The sequence below is a fragment of the Vanessa cardui genome, chromosome 26 (genome assembly GCF_905220365.1).
Source record: "Vanessa cardui chromosome 26, ilVanCard2.1, whole genome shotgun sequence".
NCBI classification, from domain to species: Eukaryota; Metazoa; Arthropoda; class Insecta; order Lepidoptera; family Nymphalidae; genus Vanessa; species Vanessa cardui.
The window spans coordinates 6,120,868-6,138,059 of NC_061148.1; the positions used below are offsets into that span (position 1 = coordinate 6,120,868).

General features: G+C 30.6%; 3 protein-coding genes across 3 annotated transcripts in view; 1 reads left to right on the plus strand and 2 right to left on the minus strand.

The window, feature by feature from the left end:
- Positions 1 to 682: 682 nt before the first annotated feature.
- LOC124540712 (Golgi pH regulator) lies at positions 683 to 8,174 on the minus strand. Its single transcript, XM_047118389.1, has 9 exons — positions 8,019 to 8,174; positions 7,716 to 7,879; positions 7,345 to 7,451; positions 6,510 to 6,613; positions 5,878 to 5,999; positions 4,754 to 4,974; positions 4,033 to 4,214; positions 2,343 to 2,528; positions 683 to 1,231 (listed from the first exon to the last, which is right to left on the minus strand). Exons 1-9 carry the CDS (start codon positions 8,058 to 8,060, stop codon positions 971 to 973), a joined length of 1,389 nt encoding a protein of 462 aa, XP_046974345.1. The 5' UTR covers positions 8,061 to 8,174; the 3' UTR covers positions 683 to 970.
- An 875-nt stretch (positions 8,175 to 9,049) lies between these two features.
- On the minus strand, positions 9,050 to 10,811 carry LOC124540821 (zinc finger protein 888-like). Its single transcript, XM_047118541.1, has 2 exons — positions 10,478 to 10,811; positions 9,050 to 10,398 (listed from the first exon to the last, which is right to left on the minus strand). Exons 1-2 carry the CDS (start codon positions 10,658 to 10,660, stop codon positions 9,103 to 9,105), a joined length of 1,479 nt encoding a protein of 492 aa, XP_046974497.1. The 5' UTR covers positions 10,661 to 10,811; the 3' UTR covers positions 9,050 to 9,102.
- A 258-nt stretch (positions 10,812 to 11,069) lies between these two features.
- Positions 11,070 to 17,192, plus strand: part of LOC124540729 (glycerol kinase-like) — a 48,310-nt gene continuing 42,187 nt past the window's right edge. Inside the window, exon 1 of the mRNA XM_047118416.1 lies at positions 11,070 to 11,234. The gene's annotated coding sequence lies outside the window, so the exon portion shown is untranslated. The remainder of the gene's footprint in view (positions 11,235 to 17,192) is intronic.

Genomic DNA, 17,192 nt, shown 5'->3' on the forward strand with positions numbered 1-17,192 from the left:
ACTAAAATGATTGTACTATTTAATATAAATATCAGTTTTAAGGGTGTGTGAGTGAGATATGAGATTAGTACCTATGGTTGGCAGTGATGACGTAATGATTTGTACTTTTTACAGTACTCGTGTTAAAGGAGGGGTGGTTTGGTCAAACCTTCCATCAGGTGAGCTATGAATAACTAATAACCTCGATTTTATCCATTGTAATTCAGTACCACATAAACTTTATATATAAATGGCATAAAGGTCTTATTTTTAGTAGGGTTAGCAAAAACAATATTTATTTTTTGTACTGGAGTTAAAATTTCAAAACAATTATTAGATTTTTTTGAATTTATCTTGCACCACACAAAACTGGCTTCTGTGACAAATCATTATAACTATGCTCGAAGGATGCAATAGTGAAACGAATAGTGTGAAAGTCAGATAGCAAGAGATAGTTGTACATATATATTTATTTAGTAAGAGAGAGAGAGATAAGCCGTTGCATATATATTTTTTATTTTTTCGACTAGCACAAGTTATTCGCATAAAATTTCAGACACTGTATTGAAATTCTATAATTATCTTGATTAATTAATATGAATACACGCATTTTATGGTGCTTGAAACACAGAATACAGAGATGATATTTAAAATGTTTTAAAGTTTTTTTTTAATTTCATCAAAAGCCTTTTTTATATGTTTATATAAATAGATAATAAATGTTAATTTTGGAGACATAGATATAATACGTCAAGATAATGTTAATAATAATTAAATCACCAAAAATAACTGGTATTGCTTTTAGGAGCACTTTGGATACTCCTAAAACTCCTCGCAAACTCATATCAAATTAATAGACAAAGAAATTCAGACAATGTAAGTAAGGTCTTGTATGTAAACATTATTTTTATTCATAACAAATATATATTGACCAGTTGAATATGGAAAAACATTGTTTTAATTGTTTTTAACTAACTTACATTATTAACAGTTAGTTAACAGATGGTTGTTTATGAGCCAAATACAATGTAAATATACTCGTTAAAGCACTCACTAGGAAGATTACGTCGAACCATCTGTGGTAGAAATTAAACTGCAAATCACCCAGAACCTGAGTTATTATTATCCTGTACTCCGGAGGCATATTCATTCTCATAAGCAAGACGGATGAACAGAAGTACATTCCCATTATTTGGGCAAGTATCAAGACGATTATATTCGAAGATTTCGATGAGGATATTTTGTAGAAGAACTGTAAAAGAGAAAATATGTAAAGTAGCATCCTAGTTCCCACAACTGGGCAAGACCTGTTCTTCTGAGCAGTTCTGCTTATTCCAATATTGCTCGAATGTACTCTTAGCTGATATGAGCAGATATTTATTTATTTATTTATTTACAACAAGCACACTTACAACATACATATTGAACATTTACAGTTAAAGTGACTATATTAAAACATCAGATATGTACGTCAATGACAAGTGTACATAACATTTACTAACTATAAACAGTGCACAATTAAAAAGTTTACATATTAATTTAAAGATAAAATAAAAATATTACGTAATAATCACAAAATAAAATAAAAAATATTACTATATAAACTTAGGAAAACTTTAACTTAGAAAAAAAATAGTCAATAATTTTTTGTTTAAATACATAAAATGAGTCACTAAATAGGTCTAGACTTGGTAATTTTTTTGGAAATGTCATTATAAAATTTTGCTAATTGCACTACGGGAGACTGAGATCCAAGATTAGTTTTAACGCTAGTTTTAGATATCCTCACGATGTATTCCTTAACCAAAAAGGAGATTAATTACAAATTCATAGAAATTAAGATTGTGGAAATCTGAGGTGCCAACCTGGGTTTGAATCCAGAATAGTCCACTAAGAGTCATGTGTTTTTATTAGTGGCCATTGGCATATTTAAGCTTTTATTTAACAGCAACATTAATCAATTAACTAACGTTGATTTTTGAAACACGGGTTTAGATTAATTAGCCCAGCGTAGTAAAATACTTTTTTTAAGTTGCCTTATAAAATCATTAGTCACTGTTCTTTGTACCCTAATAACTACACTACTCTAACAATTCGGGAGAGTTGAAGTCAATATACATGTATACTAAAATAGACCTTATTAGATGGGACGTAAAGTCGTTAGTTCTGTAAAGTTGATTATAGCATCTTGATTATTTGGAAAAATGTTTCATACATTTTTCCTCGGTCAGAAGTCAATATATCAATCAAAATACTCATAACAGGACCTCATTGGATATACCACGACAGAATGAGATAGAAGATCTGTTGGTAGGTCACCTCCACCCATGGTCTAAGAATATTATGATGATAATGCAACATACCTTGGTGAGTGTGAGCAGTAATCCTCGTATGCTGGTGAGGACGATGCAGCCCACTAACAAGAAGGATACATGCTGGGACCAGAAGCCCACGTCGATGTCCACTCCCAGTCTTAACACGGCCAGTTCGAGCCCACGAGTCACCGGATCCTTCTTGCCCACTCTATCGAACACTATGTTGATCGTTGACTGCAAAAAAGACCATAATGACCATTCATTTATACCAGTAGTTCCCAAACTTATTTTTCTGGTAGACCACTTTCACAATTTTATTGGTTTCGGTGGACATTTCTGCCACATTCTTAAAGTCGCCATAAAATAAAAATTGTGTCGCTTCTGAGTTCTGTGCCTATAATCTGATAGGTAAAATAAAAACGAAAAATGGTACATTTTCTAACACTTTACTTATTAAAAGAATAAAATTACAAGAAAAAAATAATAAGGTAATATAACCACGCTTACATTTTTACTCTTTACTATCAAAAGCAAATAAATTTTCGTGGACCCCCATTAACGTCTTATGGACCCCCATTTCTTATTCACGCCTACGTAGACCCTCATAATGTCTTCCGACCCCTAGGGATCCAACTGGACCACTTTGGGAATCACTAATTTATACTAATACTAAGTAGTCGCCCGCGGCTTCACTCGCGTTTTAGGGTGTTGATTGTCATGTATCAGGCAAAAAAGTAGCCTATGCCCTAACTGTCTATCTGTTTATCTGTTGCACGTTTTTCACAGCCCCAACAACAGCCTGTAAATTCCCACTGCTGGGCTAAAGGCCTCCTTTCCCTTTGAGGAGAAGGTTTGGAACATATTCCCTGGGCCACTGGGCCATCTCGACTCGACTCGACACAGAGCCGATTTTGATAAAATTTGGTCAGAAGCAAGCTCAAATTCCAAGGAAGAACATAGGCTACTTTTATAAGTCCAGCGCTTGTCGACCACACGATAAAACGCAAGCAAAGTTGCGTGCGACAACTACTTCAATATAAAAAAAGTAAAGGCATAATTTACTTGTAGTAGGTGTGCAATCTCGTCTGAGTAAACAATGGTAACATCCCTACCAGTTAACTTACTAATAGGCTATTTGACAATGTGAAAAATAAATTGTGAATTATTGTAATCAGTGTATATTATGAGTTTAAAAATGGTTATTTACTAACGAACTTAATTTATTCAAAAATCAATAAATAAAAATGCATTTTTTCAAACGTTTGTCACGTGACACAAAACGCTCCTGATTGGCCGGGCTTATGATGAAATCACTTTCTTGTAAACCTTGCTTTTCTACTATATGTACCACAGATTAAAATACAGCAAAGTGACGTCACCGACCCCATTGCAGCGCCATATTGTCCAATTATCGTTTTCGCGCGTTATTTAAATATTGAATTTTTAATATGATATTTTTCGGCAAATATGTACTAGAAATAAAAAAATCATCTATTACTGGGTTCCTTAACCTCTACTAAATAATATAAAATGGATTTTAAAAACCAGTCAAATAGCCTATAGCTGAGTTAATCCACTAAACTGTTCTAATGTGGCTTAATGTAACAGATGGTATATATAATATAATAGGATTTCAAGGTCACATACTCCATAGGAGTCAATCCAGCCTGAGGGACATCCACTCAATATCCACATACAATATATGAATTTTTTTTAACAATAAAACATTTACACTTACAATAAATATCTTCCAGATGCAATACAATGAGAAGAAATAACCGAGGAAATTGAAATACTTCCCCTGGAACGTTCTAGACCATTCTATCTTCTCTCTCATTGTTCTTGCATCGTGTGCCTCCAGGAATAGTTGCCTACTTAGCTCCTCCAAACTGGATATCTCCTGTCGTAGTTGATTTATATCTGAAATATTGTAAAATTATCATTTATTATTGTTAATTAAATGCTTCTGTAATAAATAAAGGAATTTGATTTTAATGTTAAGTCAATAGGGTTGGGTTGGTAAAATAACCATTTATACAAATACCTATATAATAAATAAAGTTAATAACAGAGCTGAGCGGAGATGGCCCAGTGGTTAGAACGCGTGCATCTTAACCGATGATTGCGGGTTCAAACCCAGGCAAGCACCACTATATATATATATATATATATATATATATATATATATATATATATATATATATATATATATATATGTGCTTAATTTGTGTTAAAATTCATCTCGTGCTTGGCGGAGAAGGAAATCATCGTGAGGAAACCTGCATGTGTCTAGTTTCATGTAAATTATGTTCCAAGCCCTCTCCTTAATAGAAGAGGAGGCCTTATCTATGTTACTTTACTTTAGTACAAATGTACTGGCAGCAAATAAATAAACAACAAAAACATTGTAACACCTAAAATACATGAATACATGTTTAATAATTAAAAATAAAACTCACTCTCACTTCCCTGACCCAAAGGGTTAGCAATACTCCCAACACTGGACAATATATTGGTCCAGAACCCTTTGTTCTTCACATTGGACTGATCTAGCATGTATTGGTTCCGGCCCATACTGTTATTCTCCGCTAATGCTATCCTTTTCTTCTTTACTAATATCATATCCATGGTTTGAAGGAGTTTTTTTTCTATTGATAGGACATCTGATTGTGTAACCGGCCTGTAAATAGTATATTTAATTGGGTAGATAGATAGACACTTCACTTGGTGGTAGGGCTTTGTGTAAACCCTGGGTGGTCTGGGTAGGTACCATCCACTCATCAGTTATTCTACCGCCAAATAACAGTACTCAGTATTGTTGTGTTCCGACCTGAAGGGTGAGTGAGCCAGTGTAACTACAGGCACAAGGGACATAGCATCTTAGTTCCCAACGTTGGTGGCTCAGTGACGATGTAAGGAATAGTAGTAATAATATTTCATACAGCGTCATTGTCTATGGGTGATGGTGACCACTTACCAACAGGTGGCCCATAAGCTTGTCCACCAACCTATACCATAAAAAAAAAATACAGACTGAAAAATAGACCATATGGTCATCACTTTGCACATTGTTCCTTGTACTATATTGATTAGCAAACACAACAAGAATATAGGTACTTATTTGGTCGTAGAATAATGCATGAGTAGATAGTACCTACCCAATGGGCTTGCACAAAGCCCTCTTACCAAGATATTTTTTGGGATGTAGTGGTAAAACTCACACAGACACAAATATTATTCATCATACACAAAAGAATAAAATACACATTCTTTATCTAATTATTTATTATTGTGTTGTTTTAGGTTATGTTAGTACTAGACTCTCAACTCATTTTGCCTTCAAAATTAAATTAAGTGTATAATCTTGTGTGTTTTATCAATCTCTATCATGTCTTCTCCATCGCAAGTGACATTGACGAAAACATTTGTGCCCTCTTGGCACAAATAAAAATTAAAAAATACTGTGCCCTGTCGGCACAGCTAAAAGTCATTAAACTAAGAATTGAATTGAATTAAAAAATATATATCTATATTCTGAGGCAACATAAATGTTATAAATTAATGTATAAAGAAACTATGTTACCTTATAAATATAGCCATTGAAGTGTACGGATAATTTACCGCACCGAAACCAGATAGTAATGCCATCACTGTAACACCTATCACTCCGATACGAGATACACCTTGTTCTATTGAAAATATACCCTGAAAACAAAACAATATAAAGTTTAGAATATTAGGCATAATTCAGGCGAAAATATTTTCACAAAAAAACACTTGATTTTAACTTTGATTTTCTTTGTATAAAAAGTTAAGAATAAATCAGCAGCCACAATTTGAAAAGAGACAAGTATTGCCTATTGTATTGACAACATGTAAATTAATTGTTCCTTGAAATTCAGATTATTCAGACTTTGGTTAAGATTCATATATTGCATATTTTATATTGAATCAACAGACATGGACATTAATAAATGATAAATTTGATTATTCTTAGTGTTTTTTTTTATGCAAATTGTATTCTATTCACTCACACAGGTGCAATTCCATATTAAACTACTATTAATAATTAAACGCTCACATGTCAATCATTACAAACACACTGAAAACTGGAGTGGTACACCGTCATGAGTGAATAGATGTTCAATTTTATTTACTTTTCTGACCTTTCATGCCTGAAAACATATGCCATGCCATAATAAAATAATATCTTACTTGTTTCGGACTGAGAATAGGAAATGGATCTCCAATTTTCCAGAAGAAATATAGATATATGAACCAAACAAACATCGTCAACGGCCTTATCATGTTCTTTGACACTGAAATATAAATGTAAACATATAATTTCAAACACCAGACATATTTCATTTCTTTGCTGGGGCAAAATGTCTAATACATAGGCTACCCTTAACATTTAAAACAAGTTTATTTTAAAAATCATTTGATAATTTGTGACATTTTAATTAAATTGCACTATTAGCTATGAATTTTATAAATTGGTAAGTGATTAAAACATTTTTTTTAATTTTATAATGTACATTCTAATAGATATATATTATTTTGTTCTTGCATGTAATTACATGCAAATAAGCATTGACATTTATATTTCGGATGAATATGATGTATTATAACAGGTGATAAAAGGAGCAAAGCATTTAAATAGAAACAATATAGCAATGGTTTTTCTGGCCTGTAAAAAATTGCAGGATTGATCCTGAATATTTAAGCTATAGTTATGGCCACAATTCTAGCACTTATTTCACATCTAAGTTCTCAAGCTTGGTGGCATATTATATAAATAATAAGTCTTACTGTACCTATGTCTATAGGCAGTGACCACTTAGTATCAGGTGGTCCCATTTGCCAGTCAGCCCACATATATAAGATATAGAAATTTTAAAAACATATTAATCATTTCTTAATAATGAATATTGCTATAATTAATATTAAAATACCATAACCAGGTACATTGACAATTTTGATTCATGATGAATGGGTTTATGTCCACCATAGCAGTAACTATTTGATGGTAGACAGAAGGACAACTTACCAAATCGAACATTACTAATGCAAAAGTAAGCAATATAAAATGGGATAAGTGCTATCACCATAAACAGCAAGAAATAGAGACCCATGTTCCAATGGAAGTATCTAGAACTGCAAAGAAATATATTTAGTAAAAAATTTACATTAAATTAATTAAAAAATATATATATTTATATTATTAAATATGACTTTATTTGTCAATATTTTTATTTCCTTGAAGGAAATGTTATAATAATAATTTTAAGAATGTACATGTTATTCTTTTTGGTATATTTAAATATAAGTAACCTTCGTAAAATTAAACTGGTATCGAGTATTAAGCTTTTTATATGATAGTTTGAGTCTATAAGGTATTTAAAAAAAAAAAAAAATTACCTTGATTCTAAGTATCCTATTATCTCAAAAATTATAAGTTCGAACATTGTGCAACTCAACGCAAATGTTACTGAAAAAATAAGCTGCACTAAAGTATGATGAACTTCATAATCCCGGAACAGCTGCTTTACGAAAAATATCCAACCGCCGACGAAGAAAATTGTCTAAAATATCAAAGAATAATTAAGCTACGTTAATATTGAAAATATGCAATACAATATTAATCTTATTTAAAAATATACAAAAGAAAACAAATAATAAAACTGAAGATGTAACTTAAAAGTTTTGTTTATATTTCCATACTTGTGAGATTAATATGATAAGCGTATCTTCCAGAAACGACATCTTGATTTTTTAATTTCGGATAAATTATAACATTATTATTAGTTTGTATCAAAATGTTTTAATTTGTATGAAAAGCCGACTGTTTTGCAAATTGCAATAAATGTCATACATGTCTATCTTACAGCCAAACGTCAAAGTTATAACCGTCATCAAATTTCGTGCGCTGAATGATAGTACATTCGCTTTAGATTCTGAATGCTTGTTTGCAAGGTTTTGAAATACTCTTTCAATCAAAAGTGCCTACAGGTAGGTAGGTAGGTGCTTTTGAGTATGAAATCAATCAGAGATGCCATGAGTCAATTTTTAACAATCAACAAAGTCAAAGTTTTATAGTTTGTATAAATTCTATTTTATACTGCTTATCTTATATGTTAAAAAAAGAAGTCACAGCGTCTTCACACTAGGAAAGACGATCTATGATTCTATGCGTTTTAATTTTAAAACGATACAATGGAACAAGACGCATCACGTCGGACGGCACACCATCGTTGTATTTATTTACAAAATGGATGACAGAACATTAAAGGTTTATATTACAACAGTTGACTTAAAACAATAGCAACAGTTTCCACATAAAAATACACAATATCTTGTATTATTTTATCTACGTCTGTATTCTTCTTTGTATGATATATATGAGGAATCAGTCATTATGAACCTCAAATCTTAGTTTCGAGATTGTAATACCCCTCGAAAATATGGTGGTTAAGGATTTTTAAGCATAATATTTAGGAATAATTCATAAATTTTGTTTACACATGAGTGAAAATTCTACATAAAAAAAATTACAATTTTAATTAATCATAATGATTTATTAGCATATGATTAAGTATTAGAGAAATAGTCTCAATATTAGTTAAATAAGGTTCTATAATATTTTCAATTAATGTTTTAATAAAAAGATACAAATTTGATTTCAATACAACAGTACAAGCTCTTCATAAAAATAATAGTACAGTTTCCATAACAATAAAACAAAAATAATTGTAAAATAATTTAATGAAAAAGATCTTATAATATTTTAATAATTCCCCAGCATCTGTTAACTTATATGTTGAGTTAAATTGTATTCTTCTTCATCAGACATCTCCAAGAATATTTTATCCTCCTCCGATAATTGTAAGCGTTTATTTGACTTTTCATGCGTTTTCTTGTGCTTGTCTAGACATACCTGTGTTGTATACTTTACATTACAAACATCACATTTATATATTACATCAGAATGGTGGCGTTTAGTGTGATCTGCTCGTCTAGACGCAGACAAGAATTTACTATCACAGAAGTTACATTTGTATGGTTTCTCGCCTGTGTGAGTTCGAGTATGATACAACAATGACTCTTTAGATACAAATTTACCCCCGCATGTCGTACATTGAAATTTCTTTTCTTGTGTGTGTTTTACTATGTGTGCATTCAATCTGCTTTTAGCCCAAAATTTCTTTTTACACCATTTACACTCATGACCCTTATAATTCCCATGTTCATGTTGTATGTGAACTCGTAAGGATACCTTTTGAGTATATTTTTTGTTGCAGTAGTCACATGTAAACTTAGCATCAGCCGGAGAAGCTCTAGTATTTTGTCCGCAGATGTTCAACTCTATATGTTTTTTAAATGTTGTCTGGCTCCTATAAATTCGTCCACAATCTTGACAGACAAGTTTTAAATGATGGCTAATCTCATGCATTTTCAGTGTATGACGATTATGGAATGTTTTCCCGCACTCTATGCAGATAAGAGTGCAATGACTCTCACTTTTATGAGCCTCTACAAGAGCTATCGAACCAAATTTTCTGTTACAAATGGAACATTCGTAATCTTTAGGTGCGTGAACTCTAATGAAATGGTTTCTTAAGTTTGACAAAGAAGGATAAGATTTGAAGCATACTTTACACTTCAAATTTGTACGATCATTTTTGTCATAAAGCATTTCACATGTTTTAATAGGAACTGAGAAATAATCTCTTCTTTTTCTTTTTTGAGTTGGTTCTGGCATTGTTATATTTTCTTTTTTTATTGGCATATCTGTGTTTATATTGAAACTAAACTGATTATTGATTATAGATTGGAATCTTTTAAATGCATTTGTTGTTGATGATATTGAAGTATCATCATAGTATTGTTGAGTTGAATAATTATTTGAATCTAATGTCACATACAATGCATTGCATTTGTAATTGTTATCGCCAATACTATCGAAACAAGAACTTAGACTGCATAGAGCCTTACTAAGTACTTCAAAATTCTCTTTACATGTTGTTATGAACCTGTAGCATGTAACCGCTGAATGAGTACACTGCTTACATAAGAATTCAAAAGCCGATATATTATTGCTCGTCTGAAACAATAGAAAATTATGAAAATATATACTTTATAAAATATGAAATGTTAAAAGATTTTTTCGATATAAAACATACTTCGGACCCGAGGATGAAGGTTAAAACATCAAATATCTTAATAGTGCAGTCTTTGTCATCTTCTTTTAATATAACTTCGTCCTGTACATTCACCGAGTTTTCCTTGATTACTTTTAAGCATAAGCAACAAAATTCATTTTTTCTTGTTATTATGCTCTGTAATACATGATTGAGAGCAGCCATACTGCACAGCAATTATTGAAGTATTTATTATAAACTCAATCCAACACGAAATCTTCTAATAGTGATTTATTATTTATAATTTTAAAATACAAATTACAATCATTTTTGACAATACGCTAACAATAAGTATTAAGTATTCACTGTCCAACACTCCCACAGAAGTACAAAAATATTCGATGTCAAAAATGACGTTTGATATGTGCATTCATGTGCATGTGTTAAAATAATATTCAATAAAATCAAGAACAGAATTATTATTTTTTTATTATATAAATTCAGTTTAAAAAATGTTGTCCCTTATCATTATTGTATTACTTATTTCTCTTTTTTTATTTAGGTAAAAGTAGTGTTATGCTTACAGCCTAAAATATTGCATTGACATTTCTGCATATTTATAATTTATCTATGTCAGTATTTCCGCGAATTTGCAATTACAAGGGAGTAAATTTCTATTTTACTTCTTCCTTTTATATTAAAATTGTTATTTACAATGATGTGCAATCAATGAAAAATAATAAATAATCCGGTTTCATTTTTCTGGAACATTATTTATAACGAAGATATTTATAAAAAGGTGAGAACACTGTTTTTATTAAATGCAATTTCTTATTGGTTACACAATTTTGTCGAATATATATTGAGTTTTTTATAAAAATACCAAGGTATTCAAACATAATTATATTTAAACACAACCTGGAATTAATTTGATTGCTGAAATGTTATAAATTAATGTTTAGGTATAAATTGAATATTATTTATTCATAATATATCTTACGAATCTCATTAGTTTATTATATAAAAGGAAAATAATATTCAAATTTGGGAATATCTGAAAATAGATATATATTCGAAAAATACATTTAATATATTTTATTTTAATTTCAGTCTAAATGTTATTTTCATATTATTTTAAATGAATAATTAAATATTAATGGCTTTATTTTTAAGATTACACCAGCCGATTTATATAAACAAAAAAAAAAAAAAACGAATAAAGCTATACACAGAGATGACATACATATTGCTAAATTTGTTTTTTAGGTTTTAAAAATTGAAGGGCCAAGGTACAATATTGTGTAATATAAGTTCTTATCATTTGTACTTTGGAAGTGACCTTTCGCTATCTATAATGAAGTGATTATTGGTATATATTTTTATTTACTATTTATTGGTAGAATTATAATATAATTTCAAACTTATTGGTTTCATACTTTGTGTTTTATGGATGTTTTTAAGGAGTTATAGATAACCTTTTGTTAGTAAATAAAACACGAAATACTTAGATTATCAACCAGTAAACAAACTGTTTGGAATAAAATAAACTGAATGAAAATGTTAAGAAACCATTTCTTTGTAAATAAAAAGTGGAATATAATGATCATAAAATTTGTAACACTATATAAAATTCAAATATATTTTAACAGCTTTTATAAGTAACGCAATCTTTTATAATTAAATACCTATTGATTATGATTTAATGTCACTATTTAACATATATATATTTATTCAATATAATATTACAACTAATAGAAGATAAGGTGCCGTTTAATAAGAGAAATATATTGTTATTATCATTAAAGTATAAATTTGTAAATATGTCTATAATGCTTTAAAAGCTAAACTAATATTGCTGAGTATAATAAAACATAAGAAAGAAATATATTAAGTGATAAAAAATCTGACCAGTAAACAACACAGGAATTTTGCAACTCAAGGACTATTGAATTATCAATTAAAATAAAACTATTTCGATTAGCCTTATATATGTTTGAAGTTAAAAAATAATAAGTTCTGTCATCAAACCTACTGCGGTTAATTGTGAAATACTCAATAAAACATTATTTCGACAACTACTCTGATACAAGCAATATATTCTTGGGTATAACTGATTTCTGGGACATTGAATGTCCATAGATGTTATAACAATTACTTATCTATTTTGTCTAATACACTGTCCTTAGTATTCTTGGTAACTTTAACTGTAATGTAGCAGATATTAGACAAAGCTATATTCTAGTAGCATATATGTTGCATTGCTAGAAAATTACAAGATAGATTATGTAAATAGTTTATCTATGCCATATATAAAGATGACTTAAAACTTAACTCACTTTTACTAATAAAATGTATAATAACAAAAACATGGTGAAAAATTATGTTTCTTTTTTTACCACAAAAGCTATTTTGATTCTATTTCTTAAATTCACTAGTAGTGACAATACTATGAAATTATTTTATTTACATTCTTTTTAATCATACTTTGGCTAAGGATTCAACTTTCAGTTCCAAGTGTGGTCATTAGGTCGAATGATAATACAAATAATATGAATGCATGTGAAATTCTCGGTTTTTTGATACTGTGAAGGTACACTAGAAAATGAGCTGAGATGGCCCAGTGGTTAGAATGCGTGCATCTTAACCGATGATTGCGGGTTCAAACCCAGGCAAGGACCACTATATATGTGCTTAATTTGTGTTTATCATTTATCTCGTGCTCAGTGGTGAAGGAAAACATCGTGAGGAAACCTACATGTGTCTTATTTCATCGAAATTGTGCCACATGTGCATTACAACAACCGTCATTTGAACAGCGTGGTGGATGATGTTCCAAACCCTCTCCTTAATGGAATAGGAGGCCTTATCTCAGCTGTGTACACAGGCTGTTACTTTACTTTTACTACACTAGAAATGTCTAACTTATAACTGTTGATCAAGCTTTTTTACGAGCTTTTTCCGTCAACTTTAAAATTATGTTATACTTTATATGTTAAATATTGTTGTTTTGTGATAACATTCGTGTCATGACTTAGAGCCACAGCACGAAAATTGCAAGTGTATAATTTTTTATTGCTTTTTTTACGCTCTATAATTTCGATCATACGATTTTATTTACGCGCCGTTAATCTTGTTTAAATATCGAATGATAAAGACTTAAATGAAAAAAATTGCGTTTTGTTTTTTTTTTGTTTGCGATATAAATGAAAAAATTGGCCCCATATTCCAATTTTTATATTACTTGAAAGGTTTATCTAGAATCAGTTAATTTTGCCATATCTTAAGCACAAACAAGCATCCGGGTGCAATCAGTATAAACAACAGACATTTGTTGGTCAAATAAACAATTTTGACAATTAATTGACGCGATATGATTTGTGAAGATCTTGAATAGTCTATGACACCATAGACTCGACGAAAAAAATGTCGTTTTGAATGTCGAGGAAGTTGTTATCGAACCACCAATCAACTAAAAGAACTGAAAGAAAAATAATGTTGAAATACATAGTCAAGTGTGATGCTGATATTAAACATACTAAAGACTTTATTTATTTACGATATCGATATATCGCATTAGAAACTTCTAAAATGATCAGTGTTTCTTAATTATATTGTCTATGTTATATTCAAAAACTTCATCAAATTCCGTTGCGTAGTTTTAAAGATTTAAGACAGGGATTAAGGGACAGAGAAAGCGACTTTGTTTTATATTATGTTATAATTATAAATAAAGAAATCCTATATCGGGACTATTAGGATATTATATTGAATATGTACATCGAAGGTTTGTTTAAATTTTTGGATCGGAATAGGCTCTAGACGTGACGTCATGAGTGTAAACTTGTGTATGACTTCCAATAGGGAGTGTCCAGTGATCATAGATTCTTATATAATATGAAAAGATTAATACTCTAGATATGCATATCAGCAAAGATTCCACTTAGCTGTTAACACACACTTTTTTATCACTTTAATACGATATTTTTTTTTATCAATTGAACATATCTTATTATTATGTTATCGTATTACTTGGTGGTAAGGCTTTGTGTAAAGTCCGTCTGGCTAGTTCCCGGCTGATTGTACCTCTTATCATCAGATAGCAAAATGGCTCACCCGCCTACCTTTAAAATATCTACTATGCAACCTATGTAATGAGTAGTTCTTTGCAAGTAAGATTTTTAAATTATTTTCTTTTTCGCTTTATATATTAGAATATACTAATAATATTAGATTATACTTTTTTCTTTTTCTTTATAATCTTATTTATTTTGGGACTTTTGTCCAACACAGGTACGTCAGTCTCATGAAATTATACTTGTTTAATTTATTTTTTATTGATTAATTTAACCCTGACTGACGTTAAAATAGTAAAACTGGTACTAACTAATATTGTTTTCATACGATTTTCTTTATATTAATATAATAGAATAAATTACTAAATAAATTACACCGGGTTGCGTTGCTAGTAGTTATTAATAAGATAGTAAATTATTAATATATAAGACTTAAAATAATAATAATTGGAGAAAGAGTAATTAACAAGTAGGTTCTTATCGGTAGTAGCTCTTTAGTTTTACTTGTGATTAATTAATCTTATATATTACAGATTATAAAGGAATTTAAATGAAACAAAATAATTCTCCCTTCTCTGTGTTTTGGACTACCAACAACAAATTGTATTTTTTTTTACAACGAGTACAATTTTTGATTTTTGAGGCCATAGCATAAAGGAAAAATTTACAAATAAGCTATGGTCCAAAGTATAGTAGATAAACTATGTGGTAACTGTCAATGACTACTGCGCAAAGCCAACATGTAATCGAGAACAAGTCCAAGGTCTTGGTACATGATACCAGGGTTGTAGATATGTGAGGTACATCGGACAAATTAGTTTTTTTTTTTTTATAATATAACCTTGTTTATTAAAGTAGAAACGATTGATTTGGTTGGAAGTACGTTTATAATTTATAGGCTTAACAATAAACTGAAAAAAACGATACACATCGAAAATGTAAGAAGTAATTCGTCACGTCGTCGTAGTCGACGTCGTCGTGGTCGAGTGGTGTGTACACCGGTTTTCGTGGGTTGAGTACTCCTAGGTCCCGGGTTCGATTCCGGCCGAGTCAATGTAGATTATCATTAGTTTTCTTTGTTGCCTTGAGTCTGGGTGTTTGTAGTAACGTTGTTACTTCTGATTTTCCATAACACAAGTGCTTTAGCTACTTACATTGGGATCAGAGTAATGTTAGTGATGTTGTCTCATATTTACATATTTATATTTATTATATAATTACAATCAGTACTAACTCCTCCGCCAAAGAAAAATTAAATCCAAATAAACTTTATTAAAGTAGGCTTTTTCAAGCACTTTTGAATCGTCATTTAACAGCGAAACTACCACTGGTTCGGAAAGTAGATTCTACTGAGAAGAACAGGCAAGAATCTCAGTAGCTACTCTTTTTCAACAAAGTACTTAATCGCATACATGAATGTTTCCAGTGAAGAAAAAAAATTAGTAAACAATTTAATTCCTTACATTCAATTCTAATTAAATAAGCAACCATGCAAATCGATTTATAATTGGCGAAGTAATCAAGCGGCATCCATATACAATCCATCCGTATAAGCAGTTGCCACTCATTTTCCTTACATACCATATATTTTTTTATTTTATATGTTTGGCATAAATATAAACTGCTTTAAACTAAAGACATATAGGGACATACGAAGACAATTGGAAGGGACAAGCGATAACATCTTAGTTCCCAGGAGATAAATGAAGGAACATCTTAGTTCCCAAGTTTTGGGGCGCATTGGCGATGAAAGGAATGGTTAATATTTCTTACGTTGCTAATGTCTATAGGCATTGGTGATTAATCCGCTTATTTGTACCATAAAATACTGTGATGTCCTTATTCTTTAAAGAAAATCATATCGTTCTTTATATTGCCTCTCAAACGCCGAAAATGTCGTCAACACAATATTGTCCATTCATAAAGGTGCATGTTGTTTCAAATCTATTGAAATAAGTAACATGTCCAAAAAGGTTAATTTACATGGCAAACGTTTGTATCGATAAATCCATTCATTCGCGGTAAAGGCGAGACGCAAATTTTGGCCAAAATGTATGCCATGAATATATAAGTAGGATGAATACGATTGTTAATAAATAACAATGTAGTCTCCGGTCGATAACCGTTTAAATTAAATATTAAAGAAAAACAATACACACACAAACCGAGGAAAAACGAGGAAAGTATAATAATATATGTAACACACCCACAAAAGAGAGAGAGAGAGAGAGTTTCTCTGCCGCTACTCTCACCGCGTACTCGAGAATTAATCCTACCCCGAATGTGCTACAATAGATATATAACATGCAATATCCTCTCGTGATGCACAAGACATTTTTGGGTTTACATAGTAGGTTTTTTTTTTTATATACAGTGACCCTGTAAGAAATATTAACTATTCCTTAAATCGTCAATGTGCCACCAACCTTGGAAACTAAGATGTTATGTCCCTTGTGCCTGTAGTTACACTGATAGGTATGCCCATAGATCAAATATCATTGGACAATGGCGAATTAAGTTTTGAATATGCATCATGTCGGACTGTTTTTTAATTATATGTTACATCAACAAAGGGCCAATTAGTTAAGACAATGGCATTGTTCGAATTGTCTCTTGACATTGATGTGTCGCCTGCCGAGTTGCAAAAATAGTTTCAACGCGGGGTGTGAGATGAAATGACAGTC